Source organism: Sitophilus oryzae, unplaced genomic scaffold (assembly GCF_002938485.1).
Source record: "Sitophilus oryzae breed Bouriz unplaced genomic scaffold, Soryzae_2.0 scaffold_1184_pilon_pilon, whole genome shotgun sequence".
Taxonomy (NCBI): Eukaryota; Metazoa; Arthropoda; class Insecta; order Coleoptera; family Curculionidae; genus Sitophilus; species Sitophilus oryzae.
In genome coordinates this window covers 1,853,453-1,870,167 of record NW_022145820.1, presented here as the reverse complement: position 1 = coordinate 1,870,167, position 16,715 = coordinate 1,853,453, and the positions used below count along the sequence as shown (strand labels likewise).

The window sequence follows — 16,715 nt, the reverse complement described above, 5'->3', positions numbered from 1 at the left end:
ACTATAAATTAATTATTTTTGATTATTTTCTATAGGTAAATTGTATGGAATTAACTTATTTTGATTCAAAAATACGTAGTTGTTTTACCGTCCATGGAATATTAAAACTACCTGTATATTTTGTAGCTCTCTTTAAAAAAAAAATAAAAAAATCAAACAAGCGATATTCATACACTACTGACCTCTACAGATGCCCGAGCACTACATTTATTTATAACTGATTGGATTAAAAATCCCTCTTTTATTTTTCGTTTTAGAGTATTCGGTTTTTAAAAATTATCTGCTCCGAAATTCATTATTTTTTCTCAATTTTTGACATACATTTTAACTTTATGTTCTGATTTTTACAGGCACTCCAGTACGATTTAACAGCAGCAAATACCAGCAAAAAATCGAAACTTACCAGAAGCAGTAATCCAAACGACATTGTTATCACGCCACCTCTCCCTAAAATCCTGACATGTCAAGTTGGATTTGGTTTGAACAGAAATTAATTTCAAACCCTTTTATTTTCGTACACACTTAATAATCATTCAGGCTGATCAAATCGAAAATAAAACATGACCTGACATAATAAAACAATATGGTGAAACCGCAGACTTTGTTAACGAGTCTGGATAAATAAAAACCAAATGAAAACAACAAAAATAACTCATCCAATCAACACTTGAAATTAAAAAATGGAAACAACGAAAGGTCGACGAACTTGGATATAAAAAGAAGTAACTAAAATAAGCGAAAAAGTTTCTGCTTCCTGATATTTCAGAAGGTTTTTTGCATGTGACGCTAAAGCAATAAATTGGAAAACATCAATTTTGCAGCGTTTATGAAGAGCAAAGAATTGCGAACAAAAATATTTACTTTAGAGATCCTAAGTAAATCTGTTGACCAGGTTAATACCCTTCGATCAAGATAATTTGTGTTCATTTGTTTACGTTTTTATGTTCTATTTAACACAATTACTTTTCAGTTAATACATATTTTCTTTATTTGCTGTTATGTTTTGAATATAATTTTAATAAAAATATGTTGTAACAACAGAAAAAGTTCATTAAACATTATTCGTTAAAAGTAACTAGATACAATTTGGCGTTTTCCAACAATTTATGTGTTTTACTTAAATTTTATTTTTGTTTTAATTGCAAACAAAAATGGCGTATACCGACTGCGTCTCAAAAGTGGCTCATATCTATATTTTTTATTTTTTTTTTATTTTTTTTTAACAAAAAAAGAGATTTGGTATGTTGCTAATATATGACATAAATTAGGAATGATTCACGTACTCAATTCTTTTCGGCCACTTCCAGTTTCACCAGAAATGACTACAACTTTTGATTTTTAAATGGCACACTCGGTATTTTATTACTTCGATAGATTTGAACGAACTTCGACTTTATTCGATAGAAAATTACACCCTGAATAGAATGGCATATCATATGTCAACTTTTGAGACTTTGATGTAAAACAAAACTGTATTTTAAATTTCAATCTAGAGTGGCATGGCTGTGTTAAAAACACTAATTTTTATTCAAGGAGCCTTGGAAAAATATATTTGATCGTCTAGTGTTTTTCGTGTCTTGTCCTGGCCGGTTAAAAGATGACTAAATCGTATTTTAATCATATCTCAATTTTTTCAAATGGAACGAGTTTCACACACTTGGTATTTTGAGTTAAATTGTCGTTATGATCCGTATGTTACAATTTCAAATAAATCATATGAGAAAATATCAAAAGTTGACATATGATATGTCATTCTACTCAGAGTATCAGTTTATATCGAATAAAGTAAAAAAATACCGAGGGTGCCATTTAAAAATTCCAGTGGAAATTCCATTTCCGGTGAAACCGGAAGTGAGTGCAAACAATTTAATACGTCAATCAATCCTAATTTATGTCATATACTAACATACCAAATATCGTTGTTTTATCTGAAAAAATAAAGTATTTTTTTACGAATAATTTGATACAACATAATTGATATTTCGAGACAAATTACCGTTATGAATCGCATGTTGCAATTTCAAATAAACCATATTCGAAAACGTCAAAAGTTGACATATGATATGTCATTCTCTTCGGAGTGTCATTTTCTATCGAATAAAGTAACAAAATACTGAGGGTGCTATTTAAAAATTAAAAGTTGTTGTCATTTCCGGTGAAACAGAAAGTGACTGAAAACAATTGAATACGTGAATCAATGTTAATTCATGTCATATAACATACGAAATCTCGACTTTTATCTGAAAAAATAAAAATTTAGAGGGGTGAGCCACTTTTGAGAGACACACCCGGTTTTCATAACAGGTAAACCATACAGTCGAAAAAAGAATTGGCTGGAAAATCAAGTTGTCAGTGATTTTACATGTCAAACTTTATGTGTTAATATCACCTTGACGGCGTATTTTTTTTATTCATAAGGTATTTGGTAATTTGGACCGATATTTTTTTTCGTTATCGATGAAAAGGAAGAGAAGCTTAAATAAATATTTCGTATATAGAGCAAATTATTTTAGCAAAAAATACAAATACATTGGTCTTATTCATTTTTATACTAAGATAATATAGAAAAAGGAAAAACAACAAACGAGAGAAAATATTAACTTATTAAGAGTCTACATGGATCTTTATTAGTACAAGCATCATGTATGAGTCTGCTACGAGATACAGAATTTTTTACAACAAATTTATCTAAAAACCGTATAAAAACGTATAAAACTTATGATCTAAAAACGGAAATACACGGTTCAATTCGTTTAAGATAAATGTTCAGTCAGATTGAATGAGGTGTATGTATGAAATGTGTTGGATATAATTGAAAGATCCATTGTGTTGAAAAATTTCACTGAATCGCAAAAAGCACCATTCGATTGGTTAAATCAAAAAAATTGTTCAACTAAAGTGAACCGTGAATTTACGCTTTAATCCTACAGTCCGTCCTTGCGCTGGGTATTTTAAAACCCTACACGTTTGTTTTACTTAGATATATTGGTAAGGGATGTCAAAATTACATGCCCTCTCTTGTATTCTTTAACAGTAGTCTGTAGATGAGTATACTAGCAGATCGTATCACAATGACGTCATTAAAATTTAAGAAATATTTCTTTTGAATGTCGAGGAGCTAATAAGATCTACTAAAACAGACGATATCTTAAAACATTTTATGTGCAAAAATGGGCCAAAACTGGCAAAGGAAGGTCTCATGTTAATCATCATCAAATCAAATTTTTGTCCCGGAAATCATGAATCATAAACCCATGGAATGCCCCAAGTGCACTAAATTGGATATGTAAATTCTATAGCTTAGCAAATAAAATTTAGTTACAATTTACAATTTTTTTCAATGTCTACAATTGTTTCAATTTAAATTAACGGGTATATTTTACATAATTACTCATAATATGACATCCATATTATTTTCTTTCGCATGTCTTTCATCAAAAATTTCTTGGGGTATTAAAATAGCCGACGCGAGTAGGTGCTTACGTAGAATGTAAGAAGACGCCAGTAACTGTCGGTTAAACGCAGTTGTTAAACACTATCAATAAAATTGTTCTATGAAGCTTCATTCCGAACCTGGCAATTAGTGGAACAAATTAGTGGTTTCAATTACACTTTACAGTTTTTAGTTTATATCATTCACAATGTCTAAAAAACACAATTAAAATTAATAGAATATCCTAGTAACAGCTTGCGGTAATCAGTTATGTATCTCCATAGAGAAAGCCTGATATTTAGCTTATAAAACAATAAACTTTTGATTTCTAACCACATTTTCTCTTGACGGATGATAACGAAAGGCCAAAATGACATTCCTCTCAACATTTGAAGTATAATTAGTGGAAAAGTTAAAAGTTTGGAAACTTTTTCCACTAATTGAAAATTCCTACCACTAATTTTGACGTTCTGAATGCTTCCATTCAAATTAGAGGAACAAACTTCTACACTAATTGAAACCACTAATTTATTCCACTAATTGCGAGGTTCTGAATGAGGCTTAATGAGGCTTATTCTTTAAAATAATTCTCGTATTAAAGTAAGAAATGTTTTATCGACCCTTGCAATCATCGGAGCTATCATGCACGACTTTTATTCTTTGTATCCACATAGAGAAACAAATAGTCAATCCAGTCCTTGTCAGAATTTATATGTTTAAGGTATTTTCATTTAACATCTGTGATGATCCCTACATATCCTTTAATTGTCATCCGATTGGAGTTAGTTGCAGTGGTTTTATCTAAAATTTTGAGGAATTAATATTTTTACAGAAAACGAACTCGCTATGAATGCTGTAGCTATTCATGAGGAAGAAGAGGCGATTCAACCCTAAAGAGGAAGTTAGTACATTGTTGAAAAAGGAAATTGAGGCAGAATTCAGTACTCGTTCTCAGAAATTAATCAATAATTAAACTAGCGATGGGAACTATCGAATGAATTAGACTATCGAATGGTTAATGAATGAATTATTTCAACTATCGAATGGTTTTATTCGAATAAAATCATTCATTCATTTGTAAACTAAAGCATATGTGACAACTTCGCCGTGCGACTAAATGGTTATCGTTGAGCCACGACTATCGAATGCTTTTGATAAATGAAATTTAGTATTCGTTTGGATTTTGTATGCGTCAGTGCATTATTGGTTCTTCCAAATTTTTATAACTTCGCCGTATAAATACTGTGCTATTTTTGCGTTTATTAAAATAGTTAAAATACTAAAATAGTAGTTATTTTTTAATTTTATTTATTGACGATTGTGTGCATGTGCAGGTGGTCAAAATTTTTCCGATAATTTGTGTGGTTTTCCGTAGTCCGATCTTTCAATTATTTCATTTTATATGGTATATGGTTTATTTTTTAATGGGAAATTTTGAGAAGTAGAAATTTTTAAGAGAGATGAGATGAACTTACAATTAATTTTAAAAATACATATTTGTATTTTAGATGTTTTATTAATACCTATGAATTAGTTGGAACTTAATAATTATATTTAAGTAATGTGGTTAAATAAATGGTTATCGAACTCAAACTATGGGGTGAGAAAATTAAAATGAAAATTTTACACGTACCAATTTAAAAAAAAGTTAACGATGTTTGTATTTTGTTTATGCTAATTCTCTTACATGTAGTTTTTGCGAAGAAATATTTCATTTATTTTTTAAAGTAAATGCTAGTAAAAGTAAATATAATTTTTAAATAGTAATATAAAGCACCTAATATAAATAATTTTGATTTCTAATTTTTTATTTATATTTTCCTTCCATTACACCGCATGCTTAGAAAATTAATAAATGTTTATATTTCATGATTTTAAAATTTGTTGTTAATATAACAAATTGGTTCTGTAATTATTATTATTTAATAAACCAACGTTGCCAAAAAACGACTATATTATTTTTAAATAGGATCTAATATAAATAATTTTGACATCTAATAAAATTTGTTGTTTATATTTTGCTACTACTTAAAAAAATATTTATATTAAATGATTTTAAATTTTGTTGTTAATAGGTATAACAAATTATTACTGTTATTATTATTTATTAAACCAGTCTTTGCTTAAAAACATTAAAAATAATTTTCCTACATCCAAAATAACAAGTATTATTGCAGTGTAACAACAGAATATTAATAAAAAAATGGAGAATATATAGACATACTATCCCTAACTAACTAAAGCCAAACAATAATATTCTTTGCTAATATCAACTAATACAAAAATATGGCAACAGCGCCCTTCATAATGTATTTTCTGTGTAAATACTAGCACCTCAATAAAAAAAATAATGTGTCCTTATCTATATATGACTCCGCAAAAAATCAAAGATGCCGGCTTCTTTCATAGCATTGCCACCGACCGCTTTCTCGGAAAAAAACCTACGTCGCCGGGCGACAACTAAAATTCAGTTATATAATATTTTATTATAATCGATCCTGACGAATAAATGAATTTCATAAATGAATGAATTTTATAAATGAATGAATTTTATAAATGAATGAATTTTATAAATGAATGAATTTTATAAATGAATGAATTTTATAAATGAATGAGTTTTATAAATGAATGAATTTTATAAATGAATGGTTTTTGCTGCCGAATTACTAGATTACAATATTTCAAGGCAGATGACGGATCTATTCGATAATTTTTATTCGAATAGTTTTCAACGAATGTTTTCTTACTAACTATCGAATTATTCGAATGAATTGCAACTATCGAATGTTTCGATAGTATTCATTCGATAGTTCCCACTACTAAATTAAACCAAACTCTATGAGTATTATAAAATATGTAAAAATTGTTGTTATATGCTCCTTAATAATGTAGAACCCAATCTAAGGAAAGGAAGTACTCTTTTGGATGTGAAAACAACAAACTTTATTTGAAGGGTGGTCAGTGATCAGTCAAAACCAAAAATAATATCTTTCAACACTAATTTAAATGATGATTGTACGGACGCTGAAAGTTAACATCGGTTACAGAGCTGGGCCTGTGTTAAAATCGGTTACATTTTCACTGAAATTAAACGCCACGACCCACTTTTTTATCATAACTGGGGCTGTGTGACGGAACGGAACTCAGACGTGACTGACATGTGTGAATAGATCTTAAAGATTTATTTTGAGTAAGAAGCTATATGTTAATGTTTGAGATAAAAAAACGAGATTTGGTATGTAATTATATGATATAAATGAGGATTCAGTGAAGTATTCAATTATTTTCGTTCACATACTGTTTCACCGGAAATGAATACAACTTTTGATTTTTAAATGCCCAACAAATATTTGAAGTTAAAATTACGTTTAAGACCTGACTTTTGGAGTATCGCCGGTAAAACAGAAAACTTTTATTTTCTTTGAGTGACAGTTGACAATGATATTTTATGCTAAGTTCGGTAATTACATCTTCGAGCAATCCGATTAACTTTTCACAGTAATCATGTGTCCTAAAATGAGAATATTTATTGAGAGTCACGTGACATGTCAAATTTTTATCCTTTTGCTAGCCGATGCAATTACCGAACTGGCCTTAAACTAGAACACTAACTAACTAGAAAACCAAATTAGTTTTCTTTGCTTATTATTTGTAAAAGTTTCGTGTTTTGGGATTGTGAGTGTTATTATAGAGGACTTTTTGTTTTTATCGCACATAATGGACACGTTTAAGATTGTGGCGGTAATAAAAATGAAACGCATTGAATATTCTTTCGTTCCCCACCAGTGGGAACAAGGTAAAATGTGCTATGACGTAATAATCCCTCGAAAACTATTTTAAATGGAAATCACCCCGAGGAAATGAAAAAAGGTAATTTTTAACCTGCCGTATGTTTGACTTTCTTCCAAGTCAAAAAACTAAGTTACTTTTACCTTTGAAGCATAATAGCGACTTATGAGGTCGAAATAAATTAAATTTTCAACCTACTTTGAACTCCTCCAAATAAGGTCCCATTTAAAGTTATTAACAACTAAATTTTAACCTAACTTGAAAACCAAACAATGCCTTCGACCCCCGAGACAAATTTGAGGTTATAATAAAGTAACATTTGACCTACTTTAAGTCCCTGTAGTCTTAATGCCCTCAATAGGTTATCAGTAACTAGATTTTAACAATGCCAGCTAACTCGAACTTTGCTACTTTTCAAAGGCATAATTTTAGGTTATTATTAACTAGTTTACGACCTCATTTTTAGATTCCTCGCACTTTATTCCCTACAAGAAATTTATTAAGTTAAATATAAGTAAAATTCAACCGAATAGTGGTTAATTTTCCGTGGTTAATGTTTTTTTCTCCTTCTTATGCTACTTGGGTGGTACCTTTGAATAAGAAGACTAAGGAAGGAGCATATCAAAAATCTTAGGTACACCGCGATGGGCCTCAAATATGGCCGACTTAAATTCCGGTTTATCAGTGTCGTTCTAATTTTATTTAAAAAATGTAAAACTATGATGTAAGGTAGACGTGGGGTAGACTCAATAATTTGTTGTTTTATTTTACGTTGTGAATAAATGTTGGTAGTTATTATGAAGTCAAATTAACGTATCTAAATTCTTTGACATCTAATCTTTGACAAGTAATAAATAAAAGCTAAAATGCAAGAAAAATATATAATTTAGTTAATTTAAGTGAATTTCATAAATGATCGGTTTACTACACGTATGTATATTATATAGTCACTTACTAGCGAAAAGTTGTTCCATTATTTCACTCAATTTTTGCTGAGATCTACCGCACGCTACACAACCAACTATTTTAGAGTATTTTTTCGATAAATCGCGATAGTGTCACTGTTAATTTAAGTTCTGCCACAATTTCCATCTAGATTTACTACCTTTATACAACTATCAGTAGTAGAATAAATAATAAATAACATAAAATAAGCTCCGTAAAGACTGACAAATCCACAAAATTTCAAATCAAATTCAAATGTGTCAAATGAATCGTCAAACAGAACTGTCAAGGATCCCCACCCTAGAGAGCTTTTATGGTGGTTTTTCCGCCCACCATGCATGAATACATGGATAGCATTATGCTCCTTCCTTAGTCTTCTTATTCAAAGGGTGGTACCCTCGGTATTTTTTTGCTTTATTTGATAGAAAATGACATTTTAAATAGAATTACATACATATCATGAGTCAACATTGACATTTTCAATTAAGAAAATAGCACTTAAAATGTAAATCTAGACTGCCATGTCCATTAAATGTAACGACAGTTTGACTCAAAAAACCAATTATGTGTATGCCTTTTCCAAATATCCTAATGCCTCTAATCTCCGTTCCATTTGAAAAAATTGAATTATTACAAAAAATACGATTTGGGCATTAATAGTTTTAACACAGCCATGATGCTCTAGATTTAAATTTAAATAGATAAGTTTTTAATTCAAAATATCAAAAGTTGATATATAATAAGTAATTCTATTCATAATGTCATTTTCTATCATCTTATAAAGGTAAAAATTAGCGATGGCACTATTTAAAAATCAAAAGTTGTAGTAATTTCGGGTGAAACAGGAAGTAATCGAAACTAATTGAATACGTCAATCAATACCGATTTCATCTTCATGCCATATTATATTATCATACCAAATTTAGTTTTTTCTCAGAAAAAACTAAAAATGATATAGGAATAAGCCACTTTTGAAAAACATCCAGTATGTAAACTACAACTCCAAGTTAAGCAACGTTAGTGTAAAAGTTAAAAATAGTGGATATTGCTTATAACCAAACTTTGACAACCACCATCATATATTTCTTGTAACAAATTTATTAGATTATCATTTTACCAGAGTTACTACTCATTTTAGCTATTTATTTCAACGATCACCTTTAAGAAACAAAGTTCAAGATACTTTCAACTATTCCTCCTCCTTTATTATATACTTAAACCAGATTAGATCATTATTAATTCAACAGCAGACATCTCATCGTAAATAGAACACTTTATTTATTCCCTCGGTCGCGTTTAGGCAACAACGTCCACACTACGCGGATTTTCTCGAAAACATCAGCACAAACCCGAGCCGGTTATTGCTTTAAAAATGACAAATAAGTCGAACGATGTCACGACTAATTGGCAATATAATGGGAGTGACGCTGGCGAGGACGCCGGCGAATGCCGACGTGAAAAATGGGCCAACAAGACCGAGTTTGTGCTGTCGTCCTTGGGCTACGCTATCGGAATTGGAAATGTATGGAGATTTCCGTATTTGTGCTATCGGAGCGGAGGTGGTGAGTACGACAAAGCGAGACCCTAGCGTCAATTTGAAGGTTTTAGTTCTATAATTGGCTCCACTTATACTCGACTGTAGAAGGTTTGAATCGTTTGAATCAATTTACTTTTGGTCAGATATTCACATATACCTTTTTTGGAAAGTATAATAATTGAACTGTATGGTTTCAAAAATTAAGTTTCAAAAAAATTGAGATTTGTTAGTTTGTTGTGTACCTTTCTATATGTGTCTTTCTAAATTATTGCTTTTGTGTTGTGCAACATTTTTCTATGGTTAGGCAAATTTGTTTATAAGTAATGAACCACTAGAGAGTTTGTGGCATTTTACAAAAGTGAGTATTTTTATTAGATTATTTTAGAGGTTAGGAAGAATATATCAATTCAATGAGAACCTAACGCTAGGATTCCATGGTCCGTTATATTATACAGGGTGAGTCTTAAATAAGCGCAAATGTTTTTAGGGCTGGTAGATCTCCAAAATAACCGAGTTATGTACTACCTACTGAAAATTTCCAAAAAAGTAATTTTTTGCTTAAAATTTGAGAACTGGAGTTCTTTTCTGGATTTTCTTTCTTGTAAATTTAAACTACTACCTATGTTGCCATATTATCAAGAAATTACATTTTTTAACTAAAAACATTTTCAAAAAATTTCCAATTTTCAAGTTTTTTTTTCGTAAAAAAATCTCATATAATCGTGTTTTTGGCGTTGAAATAAACTACCCCTAAAAATATTAACACTTATTTAAGACTCACCCTGTATGTAGGGCCGCATTAAAGTCTAGACCAGCACCAAATAGCACTTCGGTTGTGTCATCATGTTCATGAATACTGTTTATTTGAACTATTTCAAAATTTGCATAAAAAAAACAAAATAGAAAAATGCAAACCTTTTTGTTACATGCTGTGTCATGCGAATTCTGTAGCATTCAAAACGGAAAACTTTCAATATTTCAAAAACAGAGATACATACAGATATTGAATGTGTCTACATTTTTGGATGGAGAACACAAAAATCTCCAAGAACTCAAAGGATGCGCGGTGTTATGACCTTTGAGACCTTTAAATAATCATCATCAACCAACCTGAAGTGTCCACTACTGGACGTAGGCCTCCCTCAAATATTTCCACTCTCCTCGGTCCTGTGCCACTTGGATCCAGTTTTCTCTAAATCTTTTTAAGTCATCTGACCATGTTGTTGAAGGTCTGCCTTTACTTCTGAGAGCATCCTGTCTTGGCCGCCATTCTAGTATTAGCTTGGTCCATCTAGCATCCGTTCTTCTGGCAATATACCCAGCCCAGTTCCATTTGAGTTTTTTTGAAGCATATATATAGCATCCGTTATTCATGTACGCTGTTTTATAACTATATTGGGTATCTTGTCTCTTAGAGATATACCAAGCTCTTTCCACAGCTCGTTGAGCTACACGGATTTTTTCCATGGACTTTTTCGTCAGTGTAAGTGCAATATGTAAGTACTGGCATAACGTACTGATGGAACACCTTCCTTTTTCAGCTCATTGGTAGATCTGATATATATTATTATATTTATTTATTACTTAAATAATAAAAAGAATATAAATTGTATTCACAATATTGACCAACAATAAATGTTTCCCTTTGCAACGGTTGTTAGGACTTTCCGTTAATCCTGTTCTAAAGCCGAGGACAGACCTAACGAATGTTACCGTTTCTAACAATCAACCCTTTCCTCTTGCATTTCGCTGCGAATGCACGTCTACACCTGAGAAAGATTTCCTCGCGTATGCTAACATCTGTCCTCGGCTTTAGATAATAGTAATAGTCTCTCCATGTTAAAAATTCTCTATTTTCAAATTTTTTGCTCAAGATAATATTATTTATTGTCACAAATAAAGTTCTGCAGAAATATTAAGCATTTTTTACTTCATAAACTGTAAGTAATTGACTTTGTTACTCATGTTACTGATCCCTAGATGAACTATTGATGCTATTTCCAAATTCTCCAAATAATGTAGATCTCGTACGTGTATTCTATATTTTTTACTAGGCATATACCAAAGGATTTACAACCTAACGTAACTAGAGTACGAACCAACTAAGAACATGTCACGACCTTGATAGAAAACGATCGCCTTCTCTCTTGGGTTCTAATCTTGGACGCGCCAGTGCAAGAGAGAGACAAACGATTTCTAAGTGATGACGCTCGTAGCATGTTCTTAGTTGGTTCGTACTCTACATTATAATCTAACCTAACCTAACCTAACCTTATTGCCTTGCAGAATTTATACATTTTGTAGGGACCAGTTAGACCTACTTTAATATTACTCAAATTTCCTACTAAAATTAAGAAATTGGCGCTTATCCTCTGAACCCCTAAGAGAAAGTTGACTATAAGATTGGTGCTTCTTTAACATTATTTTAAAACAGCGAAAAATATGAAGTTAATCGAAACTAATAATATCCATCTATCAAAAATTGAAAATAAAATGATATTACCATAGAAAAGCGAGTTAATTTTAACTTAAAAGGAAAATTTGTATTATTGAAAAAAACTATATTATAATTTACAGTACAATATTGAAATCTGACTGTAGTTTCTTATTGTAAAATCTCTTGTAAAATCTGTCTCAAGCTCTTTTCAGACCGATGGTAAAAAAATTCGGTAATAATGAAAGCTTTTCTAAACACTAGTTTTCAGATAAGTAGAGGTCAGCTAACCGGAAGATTTTACGGTAAGTTGTAGCAGCCACCCTTAATAGCATTACTCCCAGAAGGTTACTGAACTAATTCACTTCCTACGTTACTATGTGTTTGACAGTTGGTTGTAAAAAACAGGAGATAGCACTGAATTTATTTTCTTTCGGATAAAAATACCACGCATGCTACGATCAATAGGTTAATTAGTACAAAAGTTTGCTTTTTAATGAGGAAAGTTTAATGTGAAGTCCAGTTTAAATCCCGTTTGTGAAACGAGGCAGTAGAAATAAAAATCGGAATAATTATGTTTAATTAGTTGCAGCTTGTTTTTCTGTAACACGTTTTAAGCTTTTAGAAATGGCAGGCGTGAACAAATTAGAGCTTTATTATAAGTTATTTTCAACATAGACACAAATAAATTAATTTTTCAAAAGAATCGGAGATGCTAACTTTAAATCTATCGTTTGAGATGGTTTGATTTAAATACCCTTAAAACTAAACAAGACTGTTGCCTGAATATGTAGGTGCAGTATGATCGAAAAAATCATCGGTATCAATTTGGCTTGAAAATGACGATAGTTGGCATTCTCTATACCGGTTGCGTCTGAAAGGTGGCTCACCCCTATAACTTTTTTATTTTTTAGTTAGAAAAACGAGATTTGGTATGTTAGTATATGACATGAATTACGATTGATTGACGTATTCAATTGTCTTCGGTCACTTCCTGTTTCACCGGAAATGACTACAACTTTTGACTTTTAAATGGCACCTTTTGTATTTTTTTACTTTATTCAATAGAAAATAACACTCTGAATAGAATGACATATCATACGTCAACTTTTGATATTTTCGCATATGGTTTATTTGAAATTATAACTTGCGGTTTGTAACGAAAATTTGGCTCGAAATACCAAGTGTGTGGTCTCAAATTATTCGTAAAAAAATGCTGTTTCCAAATATGCTAATGAGCCGCCCTCGTTCCATTTGAAAAAATTAAGGTATGATTAAAAATACGATTTGAGCATTTTCTAACTGGCCAGGACAAGGATCAAATCTATTTTTTCAAAGCTCCTTGATTAAGAATTAGTGATTTTAACATAGCCATTTCACTCTAGATTGAATTTTAAAATATGATTTTTTTATAAGCGAGAATGTCAAAAGTTGACATATGATATGTCATTCTATTCAGAATGTTATTTTCTATCGAATAAAGTAAAAAAAAAATACCTAGGGTGCCTCTTAAAAATCAAAAGTTGTAGTCATTTCCGGTGAAACAGGAAGTGACCAAAAACAATTGAATACGTCAATCAATCCTAATTTATGTCATATACTAAAATACCAAATCTCGTTTTTTCATCCAAAAAAATAAAAAAGTTATATTGGTGAGCCACTTTTGAGACGCACCCGGTATAATATTGCATATAAAATGAGGGGAATCTTAATTTTCAAGCAAACACTGTCTTTTTTTTGTGATTCTTACTGTATTAATAACATCAATGAAATTAGCTTTAAAAAAATATTAATTTATGAATTGTTTAATAATCGTTGTTATATAGGGTGTTAAAGTGGAGAATCGGTGATAAGATATTTTTTAAATTTTGATTTTTACATAAAGGCATAAATTTACCGAAAATTTTGTTATTAAATAAAAATGTAAAATAATGAGAAAAATCGAACATTTTAAAATTAGTTTTGTTAATATACAAGGACAAAACTAATCTATTAATGTTATAATGTAAATAATCTAATAAAAACAACACATATTTTAGAAACGTCTAGGTTTACTTATTTCACTAAGATTTATGAAAAAAAAATCCTTTGCCTCGAGTACAGATACCGCCCCATCGTGGAAACAGTTCGAAACGAAACAAAATTTAACGAGACAACAAGAAACGCCAAAAAAATCCCCCTACGCCCTTGTCCGCAATTTTACGAATAGTTTTAAGGTGCTTTCAAGAAACGAAAGTAGGTCAAGACAAACCGAAATAGGCCAAGACAACCGGAGATAAGTTGAAACGCGACAAAGTTAGGCGACGAACAGGTGTATTAAACTTAAATCAATTAAGCAATATTGTTTTATAACATTTCTACTGACATTTATATTCTAATAAGTTTTTCGGCAAATGTTTGATGTGTTAATGTTGTCAATAATAGCAAAATAATAAATAAAAATTGCAATAATTGGCCAGTGATATATATTACAAAAATCATATTCCTGTTTTTTAGGGGCTTTCCTGGTACCGTACTTAATAATGCTGTTTTTCTGTGGAATACCCCTGTACTTTCTGGAAACTAGTTTGGGTCAGTTTTCCAGCAGTGGATGTATTACTGTTTTCAAAATAGCTCCATTATTCAAAGGTATTTATACTATCAGATTAAAACCAAGTATTCTATTTTATATTAATAGATAATGACCTAATAACAAAAACAACTGAACACAAATTTGGTTTATGGGTAATATATTTAATTTATAATTCTATTTATTGATTATGTATAGCTATAATTATCTATCTTTAACATTGCACAACCATTGATTATCCAATGTTGTATTCTATTAATCGTATTAAATAGACGTAAAAAATAAATTTAATAAATTCAAATTTAATATTTCAATAATTTTAGATTAATAGGAGTAATACGCAAAATAAAATTTTCACAATACATATTATATGTAACGTTAATCCCAAAATACCGTAAATATTTTACTTTAAATTATATACAGTGTGTTTAAGTTAACAGGACACAAAATATTTCAGATTTCAGAAACTTTTATCGTTTATCTTTCGTAAAAATTTGGTTCAATTTAATTTTAAAATACATTTATATTTTCTATTATATTATCATTATTAACTACATATTGTTATTTAAAACAATTATTAAAATTTCAAGGTGCCGGAATTGCCATGATAGTAATCAACATTATAGTAACGACGTACTTCGTAACACTCTATGCATATCCGCTCTTATTTCTGTACTATTGTTTCCAATCCACCTTACCTTGGTCGAGATGTGACAACTCCTGGAACACTCCAAGCTGCATTCAGGTAAAACTATTTGTTCCTTAAAATCACTGAATAGAAATACTAAGAAAGGAGCATATCAACAATCTTATTAAAACTATGAGAGGGTTTCAACGGTTGTTTTAATATGCCTGAATTCACTTCCACATGGTCAGTAGCGTTCGACGCCTGTCTAACATATTAAATTAAAAAATATAATGAAATAGAAAATATAATTTACTGTCTTTTGGTGCCAGTATCTATACTGAAAAGTGTTTGGCGAATAATTTAATTAAAATGTGTGATCTGAAATATGTTTCTTTTTAAACATTCTTTAGCAAACGATTTTATTCACAGTTCATGCGTTAATACATACATAGATAATAGGGTAGTTTGGAACATGTTTGTTAATAATTTATTTTTAAATATAATTGTCAAAAAAAATAACATTCATACCAACTAACGCTGTTTCAAATATTGAAACCAGCAAACTAATTTCTTTTTTTAATAGATTTCTTTGTCATGATACGTAATAATTTATATTTTATTTAAAAAAATATATTGTTTTTTTTTTCATTTTAACTCAATTTTTCTTCTTTAAATATAGGTAATAAAAATAATAGCTGTAGTTTATTTCAAACTCTTCCAATAAATTCAAAGAAGTAAGATAAAAAATATACAGATAGTGATCTCACAGTCAACAATAGGTTTGTTCCAACACAGCAGATAATCGTTCTTTGTACGGTTACGCTTGTGCGCAGTAAAGAAAATGCGCTCCAACAACGAAAGAATCGTTTAGCGAACGATGTCTTTTGCATTCCAACCAGAATTGTAATTATTCGTGAACTGGATTCGGAACGGTAACTTCAAAACCAGCCTAACAGCAGGAATGAAAGGAACTGACCTGCCTGTACCTCTACTGATTGTTTTTCATTTATTTCTTTGGCTATTTTCTGTTTGTAATTCGGTGGTTCCTCAAGTTTTATTTGGTATTTATTGTTTTTGCGCATATTTTAAATAAATATTTTTATATCTTTTGACTAAATACCCAATCCGTAAATCATTAAAAAACAAAATTCGATATTATATCGAAAATATATCTAACCTAAATTAAAAATTAGGTTATGAATTTTATTCTAAAATCAGTTCAAAAATCGTTCCAACCTGCACTAATTTTGGTAGAGTAATAGAACTGTTCAAGTCGCCACATGCGTACAAATCCGATTCCAGTAATCCCAGTTATCGTTCTAGAACGGTACAAATTTCTGTGTTGGAGCAAATCTTATATTACCCTACAATTTCATTATT

At 30.3% G+C, this 16,715-nt stretch overlaps 1 protein-coding gene across 6 annotated transcripts in view; it reads left to right on the top strand.

The window, feature by feature from the left end:
- Positions 1 to 16,715, top strand: part of LOC115891524 (sodium- and chloride-dependent glycine transporter 1-like) — a 93,551-nt gene that overhangs the window by 37,866 nt on the left and 38,970 nt on the right. For 2 of the 6 annotated variants that reach the window (XM_030912006.1, XM_030912004.1), the window contains exons 1-3: positions 9,474 to 9,729; positions 14,635 to 14,766; positions 15,298 to 15,452. In XM_030912006.1, the coding sequence (XP_030767866.1) occupies positions 9,540 to 9,729; positions 14,635 to 14,766; positions 15,298 to 15,452 (477 nt within the window). In that variant the 5' untranslated portion in view covers positions 9,474 to 9,539. Of the gene's footprint in view, positions 1 to 350; positions 1,015 to 9,473; positions 9,730 to 10,011; positions 10,063 to 14,634; positions 14,767 to 15,297; positions 15,453 to 16,715 lie in introns of those variants that run through there. The other 4 variants (XM_030912003.1, XM_030912002.1, XM_030912008.1 and 1 more) reach the window with 3 other exon arrangements.